Genomic DNA, 13,084 nt, shown 5'->3' with positions numbered 1-13,084 from the left:
TGTTGGAATGAGGACGTACAGGAAAGGAAGGAGAAGTCAGACAGCCAGAGAGAGATGAAGAAAAGTAGACATGAGTGAAAGGAGATGCGATTAAGGAAAGAGGGCATATGATGAGTCGTATGAGAGGTTGGACACTAATGAAGGAGGAAAGGACCGGTGCAGATTAGCTAGACAGAGAGACGGAGCTGGGGAGGATGTGCAGCAGGTTTAAGGTGATGAAGGAGATGGAAATAAAGAGCGTGTTGAGAGGGAGGAAGAAGTACTTTGAAGGGGATGAAAAAAGAGAGAGAGAGAGAGAAGATTGGATAATGTTGGTGTAGTGAATGAAGAAGTGTGGTGGATTAGAGCGGAGGAATCTATGAAGAGGATGAAAAGTGGAAAGGCGGATGGTCGAGATCAGAGGTATTCAATTAAAATTCACTGAGATCCAATTTGTGAACATTTCCTCCAGTAAATGTTCAGAACGTCATAATGTCCGTTTTATTTTCAGGACCTTGAAGTAGCATCGTAGTTACATCAGCATCTGTGTCTAATGGCTAGATTAGAGACTATCAGATAAATACAGTACAATTAATTTATTAGTATTTACACTGAACTGGTGGGACTCAAATAAATAAAATAAATGAAATAAGAACAATAAATACATGTACTTTTCTTATATCAAATAAAGATGGCATTTTAAAATAAAGCTTTTGATTGTGCTTCTTAAATAAAGTGATTAGTTTTAGAAAAATAAAATGAATCCCTTTTTACTTTTAAACTTAACTTAAACTTAAACCATTAACTTAATTTCACATCTAATAACTTAATAACAAAACATCTCAACATATATTAATTAGGGCTGTCAGCGTTAATGCGTTAATCGCGATTAGATTAATGCAATCCATAACGCGTTTTTTTTTTTTTTTTTAAATCGCATCTTATTGCAAGCCTTTTTGTCCCTTCTCCTCCCCCGTAGACGGCTCCTCTAGCTGTAGCGCTATGCTTTGAAGTGGCCTCCTGCAGTAAACCTACCGCGCTGATGGAAAGTAAGAGAGCTACTGGACTTTTGAACGGCTTGTTTAACTTTAAAACACTTCCAGACGCTTCAGTTGACAAGTCAAAAGTAAAATGCAACCTGTGTCAAACGGAGTTCAACTACCACCGGAGTACGTGGAGTTTGAGTTAGCCACTCCACGCTAAACACCCAGGTGCAGCCAAGTGAGCCTCAGCTCCACCAAAGGACCATTTTGGAGTGTGGGAGTCGCAGCAGAGCCGTGATTGATTCCCAGTTAAGACACTCTGGTAAGAAATGCTTTACATTATGGGCTTAAAACTGCCTTCAAATGTAAAATAACAGGATTTTAAACATGCAATTCAAAACACGATTAATTGTGATTAACTATGGAAATTCTGCGATTAATCTCGATTAAAAAAAATTATCGTTTGACAGCCCTAATATTAACTATTTTTTCCGTGTGTATTTTACTGACAGTTGAGTCTCTCCGCTTGTCCCAATGCATGGATTTGATTGGCTTATTAGCGTCACATGAGCAGATTGGCTATGCTCAGCGGTCTGTGACTTTCCGAAGGCCACTCCATTTTTACCGTAATAACTGGAGAAGCTGCAACCGTTAAAACAGAAACGCTCAGACAAAATTTAACAATCCTCAATATTAGTAACCTCTGGTCTAGATGACATAGATGTGGAGGCATGAGAGAGCAGTCAAGATGGCTGAGGGGTAAGAGAGGACGTGTAATAAAACATAAAGCTGATCAGCCACAGCATGAAGTTATTGGAAAGAGTCGTGGAAGCTAGATTGAGAGGAGAGGTCAGACAATGATGGTCGAAATGAAGCAGGAGGTCTCTGTGGATTACGATGTTTGCAGATGACGCTGTGATATATAATGAGAGTAGGGAGCAGGTGGAGGACAGCCAAGAGAGGTGGAGGAATGAAATGTGTGAATGGGAGGGGGGGGGGGGGGCAGAGACAGACAGAGGAATGGTTGGAAGGATGCAACAAGGAGGAGAGGTGTGGGGGGGGGGGGGAGTTTAAATACTTGTGGGGTCAAATGTTCAATTCAAAAAGGGCGTGAAGAAGAAGATAGAGAGCAGAGAGACTGTCAGGAGTGATCTGAGACAGGAAGGTTGCAGATCAAGTAAGAGTGAAAGTGAAGGTTTACAAGAGGTGGAGTGAGATCAGTGATAGTGATAGTGACAGGAGGAGGAGGAGGAGGAGGAGGAGGAGGAGGAAGAGGAAGAGGAGGAGGAGATGGAGTTGGAGATGCTAAGATGAGTGATGATGAAGGGACATGATTAAGAATTAGGACCGTCCAGCAGCTCAGGTGAGAGAGAGAGAGAGAGAGAGATAGAGATAGAGAGATAGAGAGAGAGAGAGAGAGAGAGAGAGAGAGAGAGAGAGAGATGTTTGGACATGTGTGAGAGAAGGAGAAGAAGAGAGCTGCTGGTTATACTGGGAGAAGGATGCTAAAGAGGAAGGTTTATGGAAGACATGCAGGTGTTTAATGTAACAGAAGAAGATGTAGAGGACAGGAAGAGATGGAAGAGGAGATGGAAACAGACGGGAGCAGCTAAAAGAAGAAGAAGAAGAAGTAGATGCAAAGACCGATGGATCAGATGTCATTATCTAGGTAATGTATCTAGATGGACAGATAGATAGCCGGCGGAAATCAACTGACAGCAAAACTCATACTATCAAACCATTAAATACAAAGCGATAAAAACACAAGACAAATAACTTAAAGCAGGGGTGTCAAACATGAGGCCCGTGGGCCAGAACCGGCCCACCGAGGGGTGCGATCCGGCCCACTTTCCTTTCTGTCTTCTTTTCCTTCCTTCCTTTCTTCCATCTGTCCTTCCTTCCTTCCTTCTCTCCTTCCTACCTTCCTGTTTTCCTTTCTTCGTTCATTCCTTCCTTCCTTCCTTCTCTCCTTCCTACCTTCCTGTTTTCCTTTCTTTGTTCATTCCTTCTTTCCTTCCTCTGTTTCTTCCACCTGTCCTTCCTTCTTTCCTTCTTTCCTTCTGTCTGTTCTTCCTACCTTTCTTCCCTTTTTCCTTTTGTCATTCTTTCCTTCCTTCTCTTCTTATTTCCTTCCTTCCTTCCTTCCTTCCTTCCTTCCTTCCCTCCATCTTTTTAATGATCCGGTCCACATGAGATCAGATTGGTCTGTATGTGGCCCTTGAATGAAAATGAGTTTGACACCTCTGACTTAAAGAATAGAAAAAAAACCCCAAGACATTACACAGGATCAAAGCAACCACTGTTAAGAAAAACTCGAGCATTCATTCTATAAATCATCGTTCAGAAGAATCTTAAAATGTGCTCGAGACAAACGGATGAACTGCACCAAACAAGAGAGGCAGAAAGATGGAGAGGTAAATGCAAAGCTCTGTGGATCATTATCTAGGTAATGTATCTGGATAGAAATCAACTGACAGCAGCAAATCAAGCTCTCATTGTCCGATAGTGCCCTAAAAACTACACAACTAAAAACACCACATAATAAAAGAGTCAAATCAACAATCCAATACAAAGAAATATAAGATAAATGAAACAGAAAAAAGCAGCCAAAAGAAGAAGACCCATGGATCAGATGTCATTATCTAGGTAATGAATCTAGATGGACAGATAGATAGCTTCTTTTTTTTTAGCCGGTGGAAATCAACTGATAGCAAAACTCATACTATCAAATCAAATACAAAATGAAAACACGATAAAAACTCAAAACAAATGACTTAAAAGATAGAAAAAAACCCCAAGACATTACAGAGGATCAAAGCAGCCACAATTAAGAAGAACTCGAGCATTCATTCTATAAAACGTCGTTCATAAGAATCTTAAAATGTGCTCGAGACAAACGGATGAACTGCTGAAGGCTTCCATCTTTCCTTCCTCTCCTTTTTTCCTTCCTTCCTTCCATCTGTCCTTCCATCTGTCCTTCCTTCCATCTGTCCTTCCTCCCTTCCATCCATCCATCCATCTGTTCTTCCTCCCTTCCTTCCATCTTTCCTTCCTGTCTTCTTTTCCTTCCTTCCTTCCTTCCATCTGTCCTTCCTCCGTTCCTTCCATCTTTCCTCCCTGTCTTCTTTTCCTTCCTTCCTTCCTTCCATCTGTCCTTCCTTCCTTCCATCTGTCCTTCCTCCCTTCCATCCATCCATCTGTCCTTCCTCCCTTCCTTCCTTCCTTCCATCTGTCCTTCCTCCCTTCCATCCATCCATCTGTCCTTCCTCCCTCCCTTCCATCTTTCCTCCCTGTCTTATTTTCCAACCTTTCCTTTCTTTCTTTTCTTTCTTCCTTCCTCACTTTTATTCTTTCCTTCCTTCCACCTGTCCTTCCTTCCTTTCTGCCTCCCTTCTTTCGTCTTTCCGTCCCTCCTTCCTTCCATCTTTTTAATGGTCCGGTCCACATGAGATCAAATTGGGCTGTTTGTGGCCCTTGAATGAAAATGAGTTTGACACCCCTGTCATAGTGGGTGATGGTGGTATATTAGGGTGCTTTATAATGTCCTCTCCATTAACATACATGAAGAGGGGCAAAATATTAGGAACACCATTCAATATAATACACCTCAGTTTGCCGCCATCACTTAGTACGACCTCAATAATAAACATAAAGTAGAATTATCACGTTTTTAGGACAATGTTAACAAAAACTGAAAATCTATAAACGTCATAAATGTAGAATTTAAAGCAAACTTGTTGTATTGGATTGAGTTAGTTTGCACATGTGTTCCTAATAAAGTCTTAAAAGTGTTGATAAATAAAATGCTATCTCATTTAGGATGGCTTTATAAATAATAAGACAGATAAGTGGTAAGTGATGTCCAGCCCACTCCCTCATATAGAGGACACAAATGATGGTCCTTAATCTGTCACCTTTAATAACTCTAAAGAGGAATGACATCTACATCCTACGTCTGCATAGTCGAGCACTAGTTAAAAATATATACAGGTCACATGTTAATATGAGGTGTAAACGGGGTCCTTGAACGTAACATGTTGCATTCACAGTGCACAGAGAGAGCTGGGGGAATGTGGGGGAGGGGAGGGGTGGAGGAGGAGGTGGAGGTATGGAGGGGGGTTGTCTTCGTTCCTTCGTTCCTTTCTTCCTTCTATCTGTCCTTCCTCCGTTTCTTCCATCTGTCCTCCCTCCTTTTCTTCCTTCCTTCTGTCCTTCTGTACTTTCCTTCCTCCCTTGCTTCTGTCCTTCTTTCCTTTCCTCCTTCCTTCCTTCCTTCCTTCCCTCCCTCCCTCCTTCCTTCTTTCCTCCCTCCTCCCTTCTTCCTTCCTCCCTCCCTTCCTTCCTTCCTTCCTTCCTTCGGTCCTTCTGTCCTTTCCTTCCTCCCTTCCTTCTTTCCTTCTTCCCTCCCTCCCTCTTTCCATCCTACCTTCCTTACTTCCCACCCTAACCCTCCTTTCCTTCCTTCTTTCCTTCCTTCCTTCAATCTGTCTTTCCTCCCTTCCTTCTTTCTGTCCCTCTTTCCTTTCCTTTCCTCCTTCCTTCCTCCCTCCCTTCCTTCCTTCTTATTTTTCTTCCTTCCTTCCTTCCTTAAAAATATATACAGGTCACATGTTACTCAATATGAGGTGTAAACGGGGTCCTTGAACGCAACATGTTGCATTCACAGTGCACAGAGAGAGCTGGGGGAATGTGGGGGAGGGGTGGAGGTAGGGGTGGAGGTGGAGGTATGGAGGGGGGGTGTCAGAGGAAGTGGGCAGCTCCTTTTTTTATCCCCCTAATGAGTTAATTCGGCCATGCCAGTAAGAGCACACTATATTTTAAAAACTAGAATATAATTAGTATGTAGTGTGGAAATGGGTCACTTCCTGTGCCCCATTTACTACATATCAACTGCATGCAGCATCTTTATGTACTGATTTTAAATATATTAATATTAATAAAATCAAACATAATTTATAGTTTTCTCTGATTGACAATGAAACATCGTTCTCTATACTGCTGCTACATGATTCCCCCCTTCTATTGAAATGACTTTAAAACACACTTTTACTTATTAGACTTTAAACTTTATAACAGGGGTGACAAACATGCGGCCCGTGGGCCAGAACCGGCCGGCCAAGGGGTCCACTTCGGGCCACTTTCCTTCCCTGTCTTTTTTTTCTTCCTTCCTTCCATCTGTCCTTCCTTCCTTCCTGTCTTCTTCTCCTTCCTTCCTTCCTTCCACCCATCCTTCCATCTTTCCTTCCTGTCTTCCACCCATTCTTCAATCTTCTCCTTCCTTCCTTCCTTCCTTCTTCCTTCCTTCCTTCTTTCCTTCCTTCCTTCCTTCCTGTCTTCTTCTCCTTCCTTCCTTCCACCCATCCTTCCATCTTTCCTTCCTGTCTTCTTTTCCTTCTTTCCTTCCACCCATCTTTCCATCTGTCCTTCCTCCCTTCCTTCCTTCCATCTTTCCTCTCTGTCTTCTTTTCCAATCTTTCCTTTCTGCCTTCCTCACTTTTATTCTTTCCTTCCTTCCACCTGTCCTTTCTTCCTTCTCCTTATCTTTCCTTCTCACCTTCCTTCCTTCCTTCCCTCCTTCCTTCCTTCCTTCCTTCCTTTTAATGATCCGGCCCACATGAGATCAAATCAGGCTGTTTGTGGCCCTCGAATGAAAATGAGTTTGACTCCCCTGCCTTATAAGCTCAGGTGCTTCTTATAAATCAAGATATAAATAATGTAGAGTTGAACTTTTTCCTTAGTATTTTCTTAACTGTCTTGCAATTTTTTTGAATCTTTTGCAGCTCCCGCTTTTCTTTTGTGCATTGTGAGAAAATAGTTTCCTTTAACAGCACAACTAAAATAAACATGGCTCATATTGCTGCAGGTTGTTTGGAGTATATTTTATTGTCACTTCTCCAGCAGTGTGAACAAACTACAGACTGAAAACCTGCTTAGAATCAGTGAGTAGTTCAGATTAGAGACGGAGCTGACCGTGGTGCTGAAATCAAACATACAGGTGCAGTACTAAAGTATAGGTATAATTTTACTTAAATACTATTTTGACACTTTACTGTAGTATTTCCATGTGATGCTACTTTCTACATCTCAGAGGGAAATATTGTACTTTCTACTCCACTACATTTATTTAACAGCTTTAGTTACTTTTCAGATGTAGATTTGACACAATGGATGATATAACAAGCTTTTAAGATACAACACATTGTTAAAGATTAAACCAAAACGCAGTGTGTTGTTCGGCTCACATGTCTATGAGTTGTTAACAGCTCCACCAAATACTGATTTTTCCCTCTAAACTTCTCACATGCTTTCATTTCAATAAATGTTCAAATGATCCAATAAACTAGCTAACTGTATATAAAGTAGTATAAACTAGCTAACTGTATATAAAGTAGTATAAACTAGCTAACTGTATATAAAGTAGTATAAACTAGCTAACTGTATATAAAGTAGTATAAACTAGCTAACTGTATATAAAGTAGTATAAACTAGCTAACTGTATATAAAGTAGTATAAACTAGCTAACTGTATATAAAGTAGTATAAACTAGCTAACTGTATATAAAGTAGTATAAACTAGCTAACTGTGTATAAAGTAGTATAAACTAGCTAACTGTGTATAAAGTAGTATAAACTAGCTAACTGTATATAAAGTAGTATAAACTAGCTCCACCTCCAGCAGCTACAACAGGAATATGCTGCTTTAACACTGATTCTTCACTATTAATATTATTAAAAATAATAATATCTTATATAATAATATATCAGTCAGAGGGATCAAACCACTACTTTTACTGTAATACTTGAACTACATCACTCATAATACTTGTGTACTTTTACTGCAATATAATTTTTCATGCATTGCTTTTACTTATAATGAAGTATTTTAACATGTTGTATTGCTCCTTTAACTTCAGTAAATAATCTGTGTATTTCTTCCATCGCTGTCCAGACTAAACACACTCAAATCTTACATCTTTATTTATTTTCTTTTGCTTTTTGCTAAATTCATATTTTCCCTCTAAATCATCTCAGTGATCCACATCGAGCCCTTTAAGGCTCCAGAAACTAAAAACCAGGACCAGGAGCTGTCCGCGGTGCTGAAACAGACCCGGCCTCTAAACATGATCCTAATATCAGGTTATGATCATTTTTTAATGAGCACTTGTTCTGTTGACAGGCCTCCTGCACATTTATTGGGTTGTGGAAAATGTGTCAGCTCGTGCGTGCTATATTCATCTGTCGGCGGTCTTCCACGTGAGCGGAAGAGAGAAGGAGCAGAGCTGTCGCGTGACGCAGTCTTTTTTTATTTTTTACATTTCTCATGTTTTCCTCTGCTCAACATCTCTGTATTTTTTTTTCATATGTATTTTTAGACTCTCGTGTTAAAACAGCACGGGGAGTCTTAATAATGCGCGCGCCAGGAGCCGGTAAACAACCATTCAATGCAGCACCGACACACACACACACACACATACACACACACGCGCGCGCGCTCCCGCCGTGTTTTCATCCCACCTGCATCCCGTATTGACCTCGCTCTCCATCATCCGGGTTCCTGCAGCATCGCTTATCAAACGGCCTAGATTAAAAGCCCCCGAAGTGAGGAGAGGAGAGGAGGAGGAGGAAGAGGAGGAGGAGGAGGAGGGGGGAAAAGAAAAAAAAAAACACGAGACTGACAGAGCAAGACAGCCAATCAGAGAGCAAGAGAACCGCGCGAGCTGGTCTCTAGTGACACGCTGACCTGCTGTCTCCCGTTACCATGGCAGCACGGAGGGTGTGATGCAGAGGGGATGAGAGAGATGGAGGTGGGGGGGGGGGGGGGGGGGTGAAGGTGTGTTTGTATAGATGTGTCTCCAAAAAACAAACAAAACTGAGCTCGGTTTAATTTCTAATTTCTAATTTTAGACTCGCCTCCCACGTCGTTAATAAACTGATCATTAGACTACACCGAGTGATTTTATTGATGTAGAGCTCATTTAAAAGCAGTAAAAGTTGACTGAAAGTGCTTCACAGAGAAAACACAGACAGAAAATGAATAAAAGTGGAGAATAAAATAGTGTCAGTGTCGAGTCTTAGACATTTTCAGAATATCAGCTGATGGAGGGCAAAAAAAATGCTCCAATCACCTCCGGATTTTAACAGGGAACGTGTATTGACGAGCAGTGATTGGTCAGCAGATGCGAGCGGCGTGGCCTGAAGGTGAAGCTCTCCCTGTGATCGTCTCGCCTCTCCGATATGCGCGTGTGGATGTGACCTACATGTTATTTATGTAGCCTACGGTGGAGGCTCTGTAAGCAAGTTGCTCCACTTGCAGCCTGAGAATCAGTTAAAGGAGCGAGGAGCGAGGAGAGGGAGGGAGGAGGAAGAGGAGGAGGAGGAGGAGGGAGGGAGGAGGGTGTTTTTCGGCTTTCAGTTTCAGCTGTGAATCTGAACTCTTAAACTGAGTGAGATTAAAAGCAGAGGAAGTGATTTCTTACCTCCATCAGAGTAGGTTTCAGTGCCATATCCATCCTGCAGACCGTTGCTCCACGTCCCCTCGTAGCGGGCGCCGCTGGCCGTGCTCTCCAGCTGCCCGTAGCGACCTTTGAACCCCTGCGTCCACTCCCCTCTGTACTCCCAGCGGCCCTTGCTCTCCACCCCGATGCCATGCCGCTTGCCCTGCGCCCAGGTGCCCTGGTAGCTGTTCCCGCTGGGCCACGTGTACACGCCCAGGACCTCGAAGCCGTGGCTCCAGGCCCCCGCGTACTCCCCCTGACCCTGGGGCCCCGTGCACACCCCTCGTCCATGGGCCTTACCCTGCTCCCACCCCCCGCAGTACGACCCCCCGTCATCAAAGTCAAACCTGCCTCCAGTGGACATGCATGAAACAGGTTTAGGCAAATCCTTAGAACGTCAAGAAAAAGAAAAAACAAGGGCCTGGTTCACTCAGGAGCAGCACGGAGGGAGGAGGCCTCGTCTGAATCAGGTAGCATGGAGCTGCAGGCCCCCCCCAGACTCTCCCCTTCCTCCTGTTAGTTTAGGATGTGGTGAAAATACCGGCTCCAGACAGCAGGACGAAGCGGCCCGAAGAGCATCACCTTACGATGTAGAAGCAATCTAAGCCTCAGCGGTGGGTCTGGAGTGACGAACGCAGCTGCCGTGCATGCTGCTTCCCATGGGCATGCAGGCTCAGAGTGCTTCTCATCCTCCTCCTCCTCCACTTCCTCCTCCACCTTCCTGCTCCACGCAGCCTGGCGAGCCGGCCCGTCGCCTGCCTGCCTCGGCCGTGCAAGCGGGGCGCTCCAGACAAGCGAGGCCTAGGCTTTTTCCAGCAGTCCCAGAGGCCCACACAGCGGCGGCGGCGGCGGCGGTGATGATGATAGTGGCAGCAGCAGCAGCAGCAGCAGCAGCAGCAGTGGCGGCAGCGACCGAGCTCAACTCAATCAGACATTACAGCATCTCCAACATCCCTGCCGCACCGGCACACAGAGAGGCACACAGGGGCAGGGATGCTACCGCGCTGGTACGCCATTAGAAAAAAAAAAAAAAAAAGGAGAGAGAGGAAAAAAAAAGAAGAGGAGCAGTAGAAGTTGAGGATATTTCTCTTATAGCATGGCCTGGAAACGAGCGATCCAGGCTACGAGCAGACACACACATCCATAATCACATCAGCGACACACACCTCAGAAGACATAACGGAGTGTGAATATCTCTCCTCCTCCTCTTCTTCTTCTTCTTCTCCCTCTTCTCCTTCTTCTTCTTCTTCTTCTTCCTCCTCTCTCTCTGTCTGTGTGCTCTGCTGTGATCTAAAGATGAGGCTCCTCTCTCCTCTCTTTTCGGTCTCCCTCCTGATAAGAAGGAAGGAAACAAGAATTTAAAAAATGTAAAAAAAAAAAGAAAGATTATTCCTCTCCTCTTCTCTTTGTCCTCTCCATTTCAGCGCTCGCTCGCCTAAATCAGGATTGTTGTTGTATCCTCAATTCCACCAAGTCATCTGTCCTCCTCTTGTTTTTCGGCCTCTCTCTCTCTCTCTCTCTTGCTCTTTCTATGTCTCCCTCTCTCTCTCTCTCTCTCTCTAAAATCTGCTCATTACAGGACTGTTCCACCCCAGCCAATACCCCTCCCCCACACCCACACACACACACACTCAAACACACACACACACACACACACACACGCTCCTTCCCTCGGCTCTTTAAAGAGATAGAGACGGAGGGATGGTGCGAATAGCTGCATGTACGGAGCTGCTCGATGCTCTTTTTTCCCTTTGGGGATACAGCCTGCTTTTCCTAATTATCCAGCCTCATTTCTCTCGCTCTCTCTCTCTCTCTCTCTCTCTCTCTCTCTCTCTCTCTCTCTCTCTCTCTCTCTCTCTCTCTCTCTCTCTCTCTCTCTCTCTCTCTCTCTCTCTGTCTCTCTCTCTCAGTCGCCTCCTCCCAGACTGAAATCTGTGAGCAGTGAGCAATCTGTTTTCCTGATAACTGGTGGTTTGTGAGCTCATTGATCCTGTGCCACCACTCTCACTCTCTCTCTCTCTCTCTCTCTCTCTCTCTCTCTCTCTCTCTCTCTCTCTCTCTCTCTCTCACTCTCTCTCTCTCTCTCTCTCTCTCTCTCCCCCCAGCTAGTTATCGTTAAGCAAACCAAACGTCACATGAGTAAGCTTTAACTGAAGACCACAGAGACCCTGAATGACCTTTTCTTTAAAACAACAGCAAATAAACCACAAACCTCTCTGAGTCTCTGAGATGGTTGTCTCTACTTTCAGAGCAGCGTTCATATTACACAGTCTGCTCTGATCGATCGCTGGAAGGATAACGATATTGGAAATCATTCGGTTATTGAACACAATCTGCTGGATTGTATGGTGACCAGAAAAATAGTGTCAAAGAAGGACAAACGCCCGCCTGTCGGGTTTTCCTGCATTATTTATTGTGTGTGTGTGTGTGTGTGTGTGTGTGTGTGTGTGTGTGTGTGTGTGTGTGTGTGTATGTGTGTTTCTCTGTGTGTGTGTGTGTGTATGTGTGTGTATGTGTTTGTGTGTGTGTTTGTGATAACTGAAGCTGCAGGAAGCACACGGGTACATAACATGCACATAAAAAATTCCACTTTAAAAGCTTCATGTTGTCCCCTGTGACATTATAACTGTTCTTATTTTGTGTGCCAGTGTGTCAGAAGATAAACAATATGTATATTGTTAATTTTTAATTTTTGTAATTTTAATTTTAATTTTTAAATTATATATATATATATTTTTCAGATTTTTTTTTTTTTTTTTTAATGTTTTAGCTTTATTATTACAGTTATACAGTAACCCTAACCCTAGGATGTTGTAAACTGTGTGGAGTATGTTGTGGGCAGTGTGTGTGTGTGTGTGTGTGTGTGTTGTAGGATGATTTAATAAGTCCATGGTATATAATGATAATAATAATAATAATAAAGATAATAATAATACCATTAATAATAAAAAGAAGAAGAAGAAGAAGAAGAATATTTATGATAATAATCCAAGCACGCTATAGGAATAGTGAATACAACGTATGTCAGCTAAACAATATGTATTTTGTTAATTTTTCATTTTTGTAATTTTAATTTTAATTTTTGAATTTAAAAAAATAAATATATATTTTTAACCTCTTAACGCACGCTGTTCCGTCTACGGGACGGGACGGATGTTAGGAGGTAACCACCACTTCTGAATGTTTTAAACACCAACCCTTAAACATATATATTCATGTCGTACATTGTTAGAAAGCTTAGATTGTCCTGATTCATTCAAGACCACTCACTAATTATATGGTTGCTCACAGCTGTAATAATATTAGCGGTTAGCTCGGCTAGCCCCTGAGCTAAGTAAGAACAGCTATAATGCTACATACCTTCAAAGTCTTCCCTTTATCCACAACGATCATCTTATGACTCAGCACTTTCTGTACAGCTCGCCAAGTATCCATTCTGCTGAAATATGAAATCCGTTTCCATAAAACCGGAATACTTTCTTCAATATGTCAACATGTATTTAGTCCAACACGTAAGGTAACCATAGGAACGTAACACACAGAACAAACCATATACGGTCCGTTTACGTCATTTCCTGACCTGCACGTTCCATCTCAGAGTACACGTGACTAGATGTTTACGACCGTG

General features: G+C 43.0%; 1 protein-coding gene across 3 annotated transcripts in view; it reads right to left on the bottom strand.

Moving 5' to 3' along the window:
• Positions 1–9,820, bottom strand: part of jph3a (junctophilin 3a) — a 31,889-nt gene extending 22,069 nt beyond the window's left edge. For all 3 annotated transcript variants that reach the window (XM_053344128.1, XM_053344057.1, XM_053344199.1), the window contains exon 1: positions 9,439–9,820. In XM_053344128.1, coding sequence (XP_053200103.1) covers positions 9,439–9,820 — 382 coding nt within the window. The remainder of the gene's footprint in view (positions 1–9,438) is intronic.
• Positions 9,821–13,084: the final 3,264 nt, after the last annotated feature.

The sequence above is a fragment of the Scomber japonicus genome, chromosome 1 (genome assembly GCF_027409825.1).
Source record: "Scomber japonicus isolate fScoJap1 chromosome 1, fScoJap1.pri, whole genome shotgun sequence".
Classification (NCBI taxonomy): domain Eukaryota; kingdom Metazoa; phylum Chordata; class Actinopteri; order Scombriformes; family Scombridae; genus Scomber; species Scomber japonicus.
The sequence above is the reverse complement of the archived record's forward strand: the minus strand, read 5'-3'. Positions and strand labels throughout refer to the sequence as shown.